Source organism: Rhincodon typus, chromosome 18 (assembly GCF_021869965.1).
Source record: "Rhincodon typus isolate 14 chromosome 18, sRhiTyp1.1, whole genome shotgun sequence".
Taxonomy (NCBI): domain Eukaryota; kingdom Metazoa; phylum Chordata; class Chondrichthyes; order Orectolobiformes; family Rhincodontidae; genus Rhincodon; species Rhincodon typus.
In genome coordinates, this window is record NC_063349.1 from 57,283,446 (window position 1) to 57,297,112 (window position 13,667).

General features: G+C 45.1%; 1 protein-coding gene across 1 annotated transcript in view; it reads right to left on the reverse strand.

Moving 5' to 3' along the window:
* Window positions 1–13,667, reverse strand: part of nav3 (neuron navigator 3) — a 178,104-nt gene that overhangs the window by 31,087 nt on the left and 133,350 nt on the right. The window contains exons 19-20 of the mRNA XM_048607473.1: window positions 6,230–6,383; window positions 4,291–4,465 (exon numbers count right to left, since the gene is read on the reverse strand). Of these exons, the coding sequence (XP_048463430.1) occupies window positions 4,291–4,465; window positions 6,230–6,383 (329 nt within the window). The remainder of the gene's footprint in view (window positions 1–4,290; window positions 4,466–6,229; window positions 6,384–13,667) is intronic.

Here is a 13,667-nt window from a genome sequence, read left to right on the forward strand (position 1 = left end):
TGAGCACACGGTGAGGGGTCAGTGACTACACAGTGAGGGGTCAGTGAGCACACGGTGAGGGGTCAGTGAGCACACGGTGAGGGGTCAGTGAGCACACAGTGAGGGGTCAGTGAGCACACAGTGAGGGTCAGTGACTACACAGTGAGGGGTCAGTGAGCACACGGTGAGGGGTCAGTGAGCACACGGTGAGGGGTCAGTGACTACACAGTGAGGGGTCAGTGAGCACACGGTGAGGGGTCAGTGAGTACACGGTGAGGGGCCAGTGAGGGGTCAGTGGGGAATCAGCTGCAAATGAAGCCCTGTCTTCAGCTGCCTGGGCCCTGAGTGTTGGAAATTCCTTCTTAAATCCTTCTATCTCTCTCTTCTTTGTGACAACACTTCATAAAGCTGACCTTCTGATCAAACTTTTAGATATTTAATCAATATCTTCTTATGTAATTCAGCATCAAATTTAGTTTAGAAACACTCCTGTGAAGCACCTTGGGATGTTATGTCAGAGGTGCCGCATAAATGTGAGTTGTTGTTGTGTTAAGACAGGAGTTTTGAAAGGGACAAACTCAGTTTCCAAGAGTCAGAACCATCAATAACATCAAATAACATGGGATCGGGATCACAGGGATCTCTGTGATGTACAACGTTCCTCAGATAGCTGCTTCCACTGGATCCTGGGATCCACACTCCATGCACAGTTTCCTGTACTCTCTCCATCAGCATAACCTCACTCTGGCTCAGAGCTGCCCCAGTCTCCAGTTCCATTTCATTCTTTGTATCGTTTGTCATTTTAACGAGATACATTTTCTCTCTCTTTCAGGTGTTAAGGAATGCAAGCTTCAAATACTCTCAAACTGATGCCCCTTCTGGATTCGCTTTCCCCCCACCTCCCTCTGACTCCATCCCTCCATCTAATCCCACTTCCTGCCATATATTCATCATACCCTCTGACCTACCCCCTCTCTGTTATGAACAATCTGTGCTCAGAAAAGGACTTAATTTTATCCTTTCATGTCCCAGCTCAATCAATTCTGGGCAGGATAAGACATTGAACTCTTCCTCTATCACGTTTGCCTTCATGTGGACTTCCCTAGTCAGAAATATGTACCCCCACCAGCACCCCCTCCCCACCTCCACACAGGAGTGCTCCCCCATCTCCAACACTCGTTCTCTACCTGGACCCCTCCCCCTTTCCCTGCCCTTAATCTCATCATTGAGAACTGCTGATGTGACATGAGCCACCCTCATTTCTCCGGAACCCTCCCCAACTCTAACCGGCTTCTCTCTCAACTTGCTGTACTCCATTCCCTCTGGTCTAGTCCTATTTTCAAACCTGCCACTAACTGGGGTACTGCTGTCTGGCATGTTAACCTCTACCTGGCACAGTCATTGAGTCATAGAGATATACAGCACAAAAACAGACCCTTCAGCCCAACTCATCCATGCTGACCAGATACTCTACATTAATCTAGACCATTTGCCAGTATTTGGCCCATATCCCTGCAAACCCTTCCTATTCATATACCCATCCAGATGCCTTTTAAATGTTGTAATTGTACCAGCCTCCACCACTTCCTCTGGCAGCTCATTCCATACATGCACCACCCTCTGAGTGAAAAAGTTACACCTTAAGTCCCTTCTATACCTTTCATCTCTCACCTTAAACCATGCCCTCTAGTTTTGGACTTCCCAACCCTTGGGAAAAGGCCTTATCTATACCCTTCAAGATTTTACAAACATCTGTAAGGTCACCCCTCAGCCTCTGGTGCTCCAGGGAAAATAGCCCCAGCCTATTCAGCCTCACCCTGCAGTTCAAACCCTCCAACCCCAGCAACATCCTTGTAAATCTTTTCTGAACCCTTGCAAGTTTCACAACATCTTTCCTATAGCAGGGAGACCAGAATTGCACACAGTATTCCAAAAGTAACCTAACCAATGTCCTGTACAGCTGCAACATGCCCTCCTGACTCCTATACTCAATGCACTGACCCATAAAAGGGAAGTGTACCAAACGCCTTATTCATTACCCTGTCTACCCATGACTCTACTTTCAAGGAACTACGAACCTACACTCCAAGGTTTCTTTGTTTGGCAACACTCCCCAGGACCCTACCATTGGGCTGACCACCAACTCTCAGATACTTCCTCCTATCTCTCACTGGACCCTGACCCCACCACCGAACATCAGGCTGTTCCAGACTGACACTGATCTCCTTTCCTCTAGAGATCTCTCTTCTACAGCTTTCCACTTCATTGCCTCCCCAACCCCACACCCCTTGCACACCCATTGTTTCAGTCTGTTCCTATCCCATTTTTTCCTTGACAAGAAGCCTGAACCATCCCCATCCACCAACACCCTCCTCCGCCTGGCCGAGCTTGTCCTCAGCCTGAACAATTCCTCCTTTAACTCCGCTCACTTTCTTCAGGTCAAATGCATGGCCATGGGTATCTGCATGGGCCCCAGTTATGCCTGTCTGTTTGTGGGGTACATGGAACATTTCTTGTTCCAATCCTACTCAGGTCCCTCTCCAGAACACCTGATCTCACTGGAAAAATTCAACATTCAAAAAATTCAAAATTGAAATTCACTTTCAATTTCCAGCCTTCTCTCACCTTTATCTGGTTCATCTCTGATTCTTCCCTTTCTTTCTGTGACTTCATCATTCCCATTTCTGGGGATGGGCTGGCCACCAACACCCACTACAACCCAACATGTCCCACAATTGTCTCCTCACACCCTGCTTCCTGGAAGATTCCATTCCATTCTCCCAGGGTCTCAATCTCTATCACATCTGTTCTGACGAAGCCACCTTGCACCGTACTGTGGCTGTTACATCCCTTAGCCGCACCCGACTTATCTCCAGTGCCTGACTCAACTCTTCCCCTCCTCCCTAGAACAACAGTAGCGTTCCCTTTGTCCTCTTTCTCCATCCCACCAGTCTGTGTATTCAAAGCTTCATCCTCTGCCATTACTACCACCTCCAGGATGATGCTGCCAGACCTGCTGAGTTTCTCCAGCACTTTTTGCTTTCATCTCAGAGTTTGATAAAATAGAGTCGAGGGAGGGAAGGCAGACTGCAAGGACAGGTTGAACTTGAAACTGAAACAGAATTTGCTGGTGAAACTCAGCGGGTTCACTGTGGGTAGAAAGCAGAGTTAAGATTTTCAAGTCCGGTAACTCTTCATCAGAACTGGATTTGGAGTAGCCTTGTGGGGAAATGGAAGAGAAAACAGTGAGGGGTAAGTTCAGGTCTGGGGCTGAGGAGATGCTTGAGGATGATAGGCTTTGGGAGCTATTGGAAGCAAGAGAAGTAGCAAAGCCTGATGGTATAAACTTTGGTGACCAACAGCTGTAAGAGGGTCCTGCAGTTGTTGAAGGAGGTGAATGAGGAGGACACAGAAAAGGAATTTCAACAGTTGGTTTGTAGTAAAGAAGAGAATCTGGGGTTAGATTTACTTTCCAGGATGTTCTTGGTACAGTGAATAGTTTGAGCTGATGACAGCAGCACTCGATAGTGTTTAAGTGGATGAACCAGATATGGCAGTGGATGGTCAATCTGTTGATTGAGGGTTTTTTAAAATTCATTCATGGGATGTGGGTGTCACTGGCTGGGCCGGTATGTACTACCTATTCTTAGTCACCCTTGAGAAAGTGATGGTGAACTGTAGTCCCTGTATTGTGGGTTGTCCCACAATGCCCTTAGGGAGGGAATTCCAGGATTTTGACCCAGCGACAGTGAAGGAACGGTGATACATTTCCAACTCAGGATGGTGACTGACTTGGAGGGAACTTGCAGGGAGTGATGTTCCCATGTATCTGCTGCCCTTGTCCTTCTAGATGGAAGTGGTCGTGGGTTTGGAAGGTGCTGCCTGAGGAGCTTTGGTGAATTTCTGCAGTGCAACTTGTAGATAGTACACACTGCTGCTACTGAGCGTCGGTGGAGGAGGGAGTGGGATGTTTGTGGATGTGGTGCCAATCAAGCGGCTGCTTTGTCCTGGATGGTGTCAAGCTTCTTGAGTGTTGTTGGGGCTGCCCCCATCCAGGCAAGTGGGGAGTATTCCATCACACTCCTGACTTGTGCCTTGTAGATGGTGGACTCAATAATGTTTATTATACATTTACCAATTATATACTTGACCTTGTTTAAAACGTGACTACTTTATATTCTGTTTCTCACCTTATGATAACGAGGTCTATAGATGACATGCACTCATGGGAATTGTTGTACAATTTTAATTATGTCAACAGTTCTCTCACAAACATGAGCATTGTATTCTAGTGATGCATTCCCACTTTACCTGTTGTTGCAGCTCCGGTGACGTTGAGATTGTGGAGGGAAAGTCCCAGGGAATGGCGGGAGGAGGAAGTGGAAGATGGGGTTGATGACTGGGATTGCATCTGTCCTGCTCCACCGCTACTTCCCGTCTCTGATTTTAGACGATCATTTTCTGCTTTCAGAAGTTCAATCTCGTTCTGCAATTGAGCAGAAACGGTATTTGGATGAACCATCAGCCGAGAAAGTATCTGTGTCACACACCCTGTTAAACTCTCAGAGCTTCTGCTACATTTCCATAAGACCATAAGATGTAGGAGCAGGCCATTCAGCCCATCAAGTCTGCTCTGCCATTGAATGAAATCATGGCTGATCCGATAATCCTTACTCCACTTTCCTCCTAATCCCTATAACCCTTGATTCCCCTTATTGTTTTGAAATCTGTCTATCTCAGCCATGAATATACTTAATGACCCAACCACAACATTGCTCTGCCATAGAGAATTCCACAGATTTACAAGAATCTGAGAGAAGAGACTTTTCCTCATCTCTGTCCCTTACTCTGAGATTATGCCCTTTGATCCTAAACTTTCCCACAAAGGGAAACAATTTCTCCACATTCATCCTGTCAAGTCCCCTTAGGAATCTTGTATGTTTCATGACCTCTCATTCTCTAAACTCCACTCAGTACGGGCCCAATCTACTCAACCTCTCGATATAAGACAGTCCCTTCACACCTGGGTTCAGCCAAGTGAACCTTCTCTGCATTGCCTATATCTTTTGTCAGATAAGGGGGTCAAGCTGTTCGCAGTATTCCAGCTGTGGTTGGACTAGTGCCTCATATAGTTTTAGGAAAGCCTCCCCATTTTTATACTCCATTCCCTTGGAAATAAAGGCCAACATTCCATTTGCCTTCCGTATTACCTCCTGATCGTGGGTGCTAGTCCTGTATGATTCATGGACAAAGACTCCCAAATCCCTCTGTGGTGTAGCTTTCTGCAGTCATTCCCTGTTTAAATCATATTCAGCTCTTCTCTTCTTCCTGTCCAATTTCTCTTTGGTTTAGACACACAGCTATGTAACCTGTTTTAATACTTGCAGCTCCCAAACTGGGGCCTTCAAACAAACTGACTCGGTCTTGCTTTGAAATATTGAAATAATTTTTTTTGCAATCAATAAACCCATCACGGGAATAAAATCTTTTCGAATTAATAACAGTCAGTGGTTAAGGAACTTGGACATGTTACAGACTGTGTACTGTGCCATGCACATTGGACAGAGAGAACATGAGAGGGACAGTTATATTGATCAGCCTTGGCTCAGTGCACAGCACTTCATCTCTCAGCCAGGAGACTGTGAATTCAAGTCCCATTTGAGATACTTCATCAAGAAGGCTGACCCCTCCAATGAGGGAGCGCTGCCCTGTCAGAGATACTAACTTTGAGATGAGGCATTGAAGTGAGCTCTCTCCATCAGTACAGGTGAGGGAGAAAGATCCTGAAATAACTCCACCCAGGCTGGTATCCTGTCACCAACTCACCCTTTATTTACAGGTGCTTAGTACATACACTGACCCAGCTAGCTCCCACAGAACTGAACCCCTGACACTCCTGTCTATATCTGTCAGCCAGGACTCCCTGATTGGACCAGATGAACAGCCCCAATTGGGGAACTCATATTCTATGAGATCCACCTGACTGATCTTGTTCCAATCCCTATAGGCCCCATGTTTGCTATTGGGAGTGTGGGGGCTATCTGTGGAGCACTGGCCAATCCTGATCACTTAGCCAACAGAAAGAATCTGATTAGTCTCAAATTGGATTGTGGGATCTTACTGTGCTCCCGCTGGTACCATTTCCATCATTACCATGGTGACTACAATTCAAGTGGTATTTTGGTGCTTGAATGGCACTGAGGCCCTGAGCAATGTGATGTGAATGTTGCTCTCTCTTTCTCCGTGTTACCTGCATCCTGTTCATTGCTTCCCGGATCTGGTCCAGGTGGTGAGCAGAGCTAAGTGCTTCCAAGCGGATATCAGTCAGTTTGAGTTCCTTCTCCCGCAGCTCACTCTTCAGGTGCACAATGGCCTCCGCTTCTGTCTCAGTGCACTCACAGATGCTAAAGCGGTAAAGAAAAGGAATTTGTCAGCTTCATGGTAACACGTTAGAGGGATAAGCAGGAATAAGGCAGGGCCTTACAAACACCAATGATCCACATTCATTGAAACAAACTGTGCCAAAGCAGACAGCAAAGGTCAAGGCTTTCAGAGAAATAGAACTCCACATGAGATCAGACATGGACATTGTTACAGCAACAAAAAACAGCAGATGCAAACAGCACTGGAAAGATTTCCACATTGGAGCAGTGAAACCACATGTTGGAGGCTGGTGCAAACTGATGATAAACTTATGGGACGCATAATTCATCTGCTCTGTCTGTGTGCTAATTCGATGAAGCAGATTTAATTGTTAGGTACGTGGGCATTGCTGGCTGGGCCAGCATTTATTGCCCGTCCCTAGTTGCCCCTTGAGAAGGTGGTGGTGAGCTGCCTTCTCAAACCGCTGCAGTCCATGTGCTGTAGGTAGACCCACAATGCCCTTAAAGAGGGAATTCCGGGATTTGGACCCAGTGACACTTGCAGGGGAACATGCAGGGGGTGGAGTTGCCAAGTGTCTGCCACTCTTATCCTTTTGAATGGAAGTGACTTAAACAGTTAATGATAAGGTCCTGGGAAGTGTTGCTGAACAAAGAGACTTTGGAATGCAGGATCATAGTTCTGTGAAAGTAGAGTCACAGGTAGACAGGGTAGTGAATAAGGCATTTGGCACTCTTGTTTTCATTGGTTAATTCACTGAGTATGGGAGTTGGGTGGTCATGTTGTGGCTGTCCAGGACATTGGTTAGGCCACTTTTGGAATACTGCATTCAATTCTGGTCTCCCTAATAGAGGAAGGATGTTGTGAAACTTGAAAGGGTTCAGAAAAGATTTACAAGGATGTTGCTAGGGTTGGAGGGGTTGGGCTATAGGGAAAGATGGAACAGGCTGGGGCCTTTTTCCCTGGAGCATTGGAGGCTGAGCTGTGACATTATAGAGGTTTATAAAATATTGAGGGGCATGGATAGGGTGAATAGCCTTTTTCTCAGTGTAGGGGAGTCCAAAACTGGAGGGCATAAGTTTAAGGTTTTTTTTGCCTTTAGTCATTCACGGGATGAGGGCATCACTGGCTGGGCAGCATTTATTGCCTATCCCTGATTGAGTCAACCACATTACTGCAGGTCTGGAGTCACATGTTGTCCAGACCAGGTAAGAATGGCAGTTTCTCCCCCTAAAGGACATTAGTGACCCAGATGGATTTTTCCTGACAATTGATTTGTGGTCATCATTAGATTTGTAATTCCAGATAATTATTGAATTCAAATTCTACCATAGTGGGATTTGAGCCCGGGTCCCCAGAACGTTACCTGGGTCTCTGGATTAATAGTCCAACAATAATATCACTAGGCCATCACCTCCCCATAGGGTGAGGGGGGAAAGATTTAAAAAGCACCTGAGGGGAAACATTTTCACTCTGAGGGTGGTGCGTGTATGTAACAAAGTGCCAGAAGAACTGGTGGAGGTGAGTACAATTACAACATTTAATGGTTATATATCAAAAGGAATGGTTTAGAGAGATATGGGCCAACTACTCGCAAATTGGACTTGATCACTTTAGGAAACCTGATCAGCATGGACGAAATGGGCCAAAGGGCTTGTTTCTGTGCTATATAACTCTATGACTATATGACTATGACTCTATGGTCGTGGGTTTGGAAGGTGCTGACTAAGAATCTTTGGTGAATTTCTGCAGTGCATCTTGTAGATAGTACACATTGCTGCTACTGAGCGTCGGTGGTGGAGGGAGTGGATTTACTGCTTATCAAGTGGGTTGCTTTGTCCTGGACAGTGTCGATCTTCTCGAATTTTGTTGGAACTGCTCTGGCCTCTTTTAATGATTAAGGTCAGCCCATTCCTTCTAAGACCTTGATCAGGGCGCCATGCTGATTCAAGCCAAGATGTGGTCCACTTCATGCCTTTGCCATTCCCACCCCAATCCACTCCCTGTGCCACTAATTGGACAGCAAGCTCTCCTCTGGGCCACCAAAACCCTGCCCCTGTGCAAATTATGCTTCATGGCACATTGACATTGAGACTCATTCATCACCCGCGATCAAACCCCCATCCCCACTGGGAAGGACCCACCCTTATCCCAGATTCCTGTTAAACCAATGGTGCTAATTCTCCAGCATTGTGTCAGAGCATCCAGGTCAACCACTGAGACTCGGGAGCAAGCAACACCAAGAAAAAAGACAGCACGTGGCATTGTATTTCAGAAAATCAAAATTTGATTCATTTAGCAACATGAATATTAGATGTGAGAAACACACACACACACAGGTATACACAGACACACACACACAGGTACACACGTATACACACACACACACACACACACACACACACACGTATACACACACACACACACACACACAGGTACACACACACACACACAGGTACACACACACACACAGACACACACACACACACACAGACACACACACACACACACTCACACACACACCAGTGACATGAGTGGTATTAGAAATAACTGATATGGTCAAGTCATTGTCGAGTGGGCTAACATTCTAGTTTAGTATGAAAAGCAGTGTTACACAACAAACCCAATGCTCTCAGATTAGATAGCTAAAATAGTTTATAGTAATTAAATTTATTCCAATAAGCACATATAGCGTATCACAGCAACTTTCTAAATCATTACTAATGTGATTCTAACTTGCAAATCAATTTGAAAAAAAAGCTTCTCTAAATAAAGACAGCCTGTTAAATGGTGCCTCCTCATGTATCTATATTCATTCTGTCATCTTGAGTTAAGAGTCACATAGCTATAGAGTCATACAGCATGGAAACAGACTCTTCGGTCCAACTCAACCGTGCCAACCAGATATCCTAAATTAATCTAATCCAATTTGCCAGCATTTGGCCCATATCCCTCTAAACCCTTCCTATTCATATACCCATCCAGATGTCTTTTAAATGTTGTAATTGTACCTGCCTCCAGCACCTCCTCTGGCAGTTCATTCCATACACACATCATTCTCTGCGTGAAAAAGCTTCCCTTTGGGTCCCTTTCAAATCTTCCCCCTTTCACTTTAAACCTATGCCCTCTAGCTTGGTCTCCCCACCCCTGGAGAAAAGACCTTGGCTATCCACCATATCCATGCTCATCATGATTTTACAAAACTCTATAAGATCACCCCTCCACCTCTAATGCTCCAGGGAAAACAGCCCCAGCCTATTCAACCTTTCCCAATAGCTCAAACCTTCCAATCTCGGCAACATCCTTGTAAATCTTTTCTGCATCCTCTCAAGTTTAACGAAATCCTTCCTCTAGCAAGGAGACCAGAACTGTACGCAGTATTTCAAAAGTGGAATCTGCTTTGGCCCCAGTCAAGATCTCCATTGCCTCCAAACCTTCATCCTGTTTCACTGAAGCGATGGCGGCTCTAATCACTTGATCCGGTGATTGTTGGAAAGGGATCTTCTAATGTAAGGCATTAAATTTGTAACAGTAAATGCTGGAGAAACTCAGAAGGTCTGACAACATCAGTGAACAGAGAGAGAGACAGAGAAACAAAGTCAACATTTCAGGTCCAATTCTTCTTCAGAACTGTTCAGAAGTTATACCAGACTCGAAACGTTAACTCTGTTTCTATCTCCGCAGATGTTGCCAGACCTGCTGAGTTTCTCCAGTGTTCTCTGTATTTGTTTTAGATCTGCAACGTTTGCAGCACTCTACTTTTATTTGAGTATTAAACACCTTTAAATGGCATTATTGAAAATCTCAGCTAGCTAGAGTGCTAATGCTCCTGATTTGGAATCACGAGGTTATGATTCTAGCTGCAGACTGGGATTTGATGGAATCAGCTTGGCTCACCCTATGGCAGTGGCTGAAGAAGCTGTTTTTCCATTGAATTGTCCCACACTGCTCTCTCAGTGAATGGAAACGATTCTGGGGCCTTTTTCGAACAAGAGCAGGAAAGGTCTTCCTGGTGTTGTGGCCAACACTTCACTTTCACTAGAAATCAGATGATCTGGTCATTTTCACCTTGCCCTTTGTGGGAGCTTGTTGTGTGAAAGTTGTCTGCTGCTTTTCCTCCAGTACAACAGGAACTGAACTTTCAAGAAGTATATAAGAAGTATATAGTGACCACACCTTTCTGCTTTTCTCTATTTTTGACAGTGATTGAAATGGGAAAAGAATAGTTTTTGACCATGGGCCATTCAAGGAAACATTGCACTTTTAAAACAAATCACTAGAACTCATTCAGAGATAGTAAGAATTGCCAATGCTGGAGTCTGAGATAACACAGTGCGGAGCTGGAGGAACACAGCAGGCTAGGCAGCATCAGAAGAGCAGGAAATTTGATGTTTCGGGTCAGCTTTCCTGCTCCTCTGATGCTGCCTGGCCTGCTGTGTTCCTCTAGCTCCACACTGTCTTATCACTAGAACTCATTGTGAGTTTTGCTTACACTGTTGCTTTCCTTCTCTTGGGGAGGCATGGGCATCTGTAGGGAAAGATGGTTGAGACTCAAAGCACCATGGTACATACGTACAGGGCACATCTTAATCAGAGACCAACTGAACTAAATGTGTGGGCCCAGGAATTCTCAGCATAGCAACAATACTCTGATCAGAGGGAAGGCGATGGCCTACAGGTATTATCACTGGCCTGTTAATCCAGAGACCCGGATAACGTTCTGGGAACATTCCAGGTTCAAATTCCATGGCAGAAAGCCTGCAGATTCTAACAGACAGCACCGCTCTCTCCCTCTGTGTAGCGAAGTAACTAACAACTGAAAGTTAGCTAACCATTGTCTCCCAACATTTGCTGTAAGCTCTTGCCTCTAACTAGTGACATGCCCCACTGCCTTATATCTTCAATAAAAAATGAAAAGACCTGCAGACAAGGAGATCAGAGATCAAATATACCTCATTCCATCCTGTGGACTGGTGCTATTAAACTGTGCTCCCCTAATTGTCTTTTTCTCCACTCATCTACGTTTGTTTGTCTAAGCGTGTGGGAGTTTAAGACAAAGTTTAAGATGGTAGAGTTAACCCTAACTCTAAACCAATTCATACTTTGTTTTCCTGTTGGAACAAATTTATAATACATACCAGCTTCTTTTTATGTACAGAAACAAATTTTAACCTGAGATCAGCAGACAAGAAAAACAGGGACTTTGAGTATTTGGATTAAATGTTTAACTTTTGTGACCTCAGGAGTAGTGGGGCAGAGTATGAGAGTATTTTCTTAATTAGGTCATGACAGGCACAATGTAAATGCAAGTTTTTTCTTTCACTTCAAATATATAATTATCATAAAACCATCTCAAGGATGCACTCCCATTCATTCCTCAATTAAAACTAAACCTGCAGTACCCCGTCCTTTGCTGTCTTGGGAGATCATGCTGTGTCTGCTCAGCTGGCGAATCTTCCATAAACATGCTCAGCTAACCAAACCTCACACTTTAATGATGGAACAAGGCTGATTCCAAAGGTTAACCAGCGAGAACTCCCCAACTAGTTGGAGACTCAACAGGCACCAACCCAGTGCATCTGCTCGCAGGCTCCACCACATGCAGCACACTAACCGGGACCCGTGCTGATAGATCACTGGGCCATTTAGCTGTTTTCTTGTCACCCACAGAGACACTGGCTTGCTGCTATCACTGCTTGTTTGAAACCTACTGCACAGACAGAGAGAGAGAAACAAAGACAGAAATGGCTTGATTAAGAAAGCAGAGCTAATAAAAGGCATGTAATGAAATGGAGTAAGCATTTACAGGGGTAAGTGTATTTGTGTGTGTGTGTGTGTGTGTGTGTGTGTATGTATGCATGTGTGTGTGTGTACATGCATGTGTGTGTATGTACATGTGTGCAGGTATGTATGTACGTGTGTGTGTATGTACGTGTGTGTGTATGTATGTGTGTGTGCGTATGTACGTGTGTGTATGTACGTGTGTGTGTGTATGTACATGTGTGTGTACGTTCATGTGTGTGTGTATGTACGTGTGTGTATGTACGTGTGTGTGTATGTACGTGTGTGTTTGTGTGTGTGCACGTGTGTGTGTGTGTACGCGTGTGCGTGTGTCTATGTACGTATGTGTGTGTTTATGTGTGTGCGTGTGTCTTTGTACGTGTGTGTGTATGTACGTGTGTGTGTGTATGTATATACGTGTGTGTGTGTGTGTGTGTGTGAGAGAGAGAGAGAGTGTGCATGTGTGTGATGTCTAATTTGGAATTCAATCTTTTCACTCACATTTTGCTATCCACAGAGATTCAGTGCTTTATGATGTTAAGGAGTAAATTATCTGAATTCTGAAGAGGAGTCATACTGGACTCAAAACAATAACTCACTTTCTCTCTCCACAGATACTGCCAGACCTGCTAAATTTCTCCAGCAATTTTTGTTTTTGTTTCAGATTTCCAGCATCTGCAATATTTTGTTGCTAATAATTCCAAACTCTTTCTTTCTTTCCAACCAAAGTGGTGATTCTGGGGGCTTTATTTGCACAAAATGCTCAGATAATTTGCACACGAGATCACGCAAACAGCAATGGGCTAAATGACCAGCTGGTCATTTCGTCCAAGGGGAAATTCTGTGCAGGACACTGACCGGGACTGACAGAACAACTGTCTCATCCAGCCTGGCTCATCTTCCACTTGTCCTGTTAGCTTTGTTTGTATTCACCTGACAGAGGAGATGTCACGGGCACAGCACTCTGAAATCTTAAATAGTTTTTCACCTCATTCTCCAATAAATATCTTGTATCCATCTTTGCTGTGGGATTTCGGTGACGTGCCAACCCGAAGGACCAACTTTAACACTGATTAATTTCTGCTTTTGAACCAGTTAGATCAGGGGCCTCACCGCCGGGACCCAGATCATCTCCTCCCAATTAAAATCTACCATCTCACACAATGCAACAACAATTGGTCTGCACTTGGATGGTGGAGCTCTCACTGAGACCCCTGGGTCCAATGGCCCATCCTGGAGGTTTCAGTGAAGATTCTAGACTGACCATCCCAGGGTATTGTTACAGGAGTGCAGCACAGTCTCCCCACCTTGCACAATGGGTGAAACATTAAACCTGCCCCTTCAGGTGGTGGAAAAGATTTGATAAACACTGTTTAAAGAAATGTATCAGAGATAGTAGGAACTGCAGATGCTGGTGAATCCGAGACAACAAGGTGCAGGGCTGGATGAACACAGCAGGTCAAGCAGCCTCATAGGAGCAGAGAGGCTGACGTTTCGGGCCTAGACCCTTCATCAGATGATGAAGG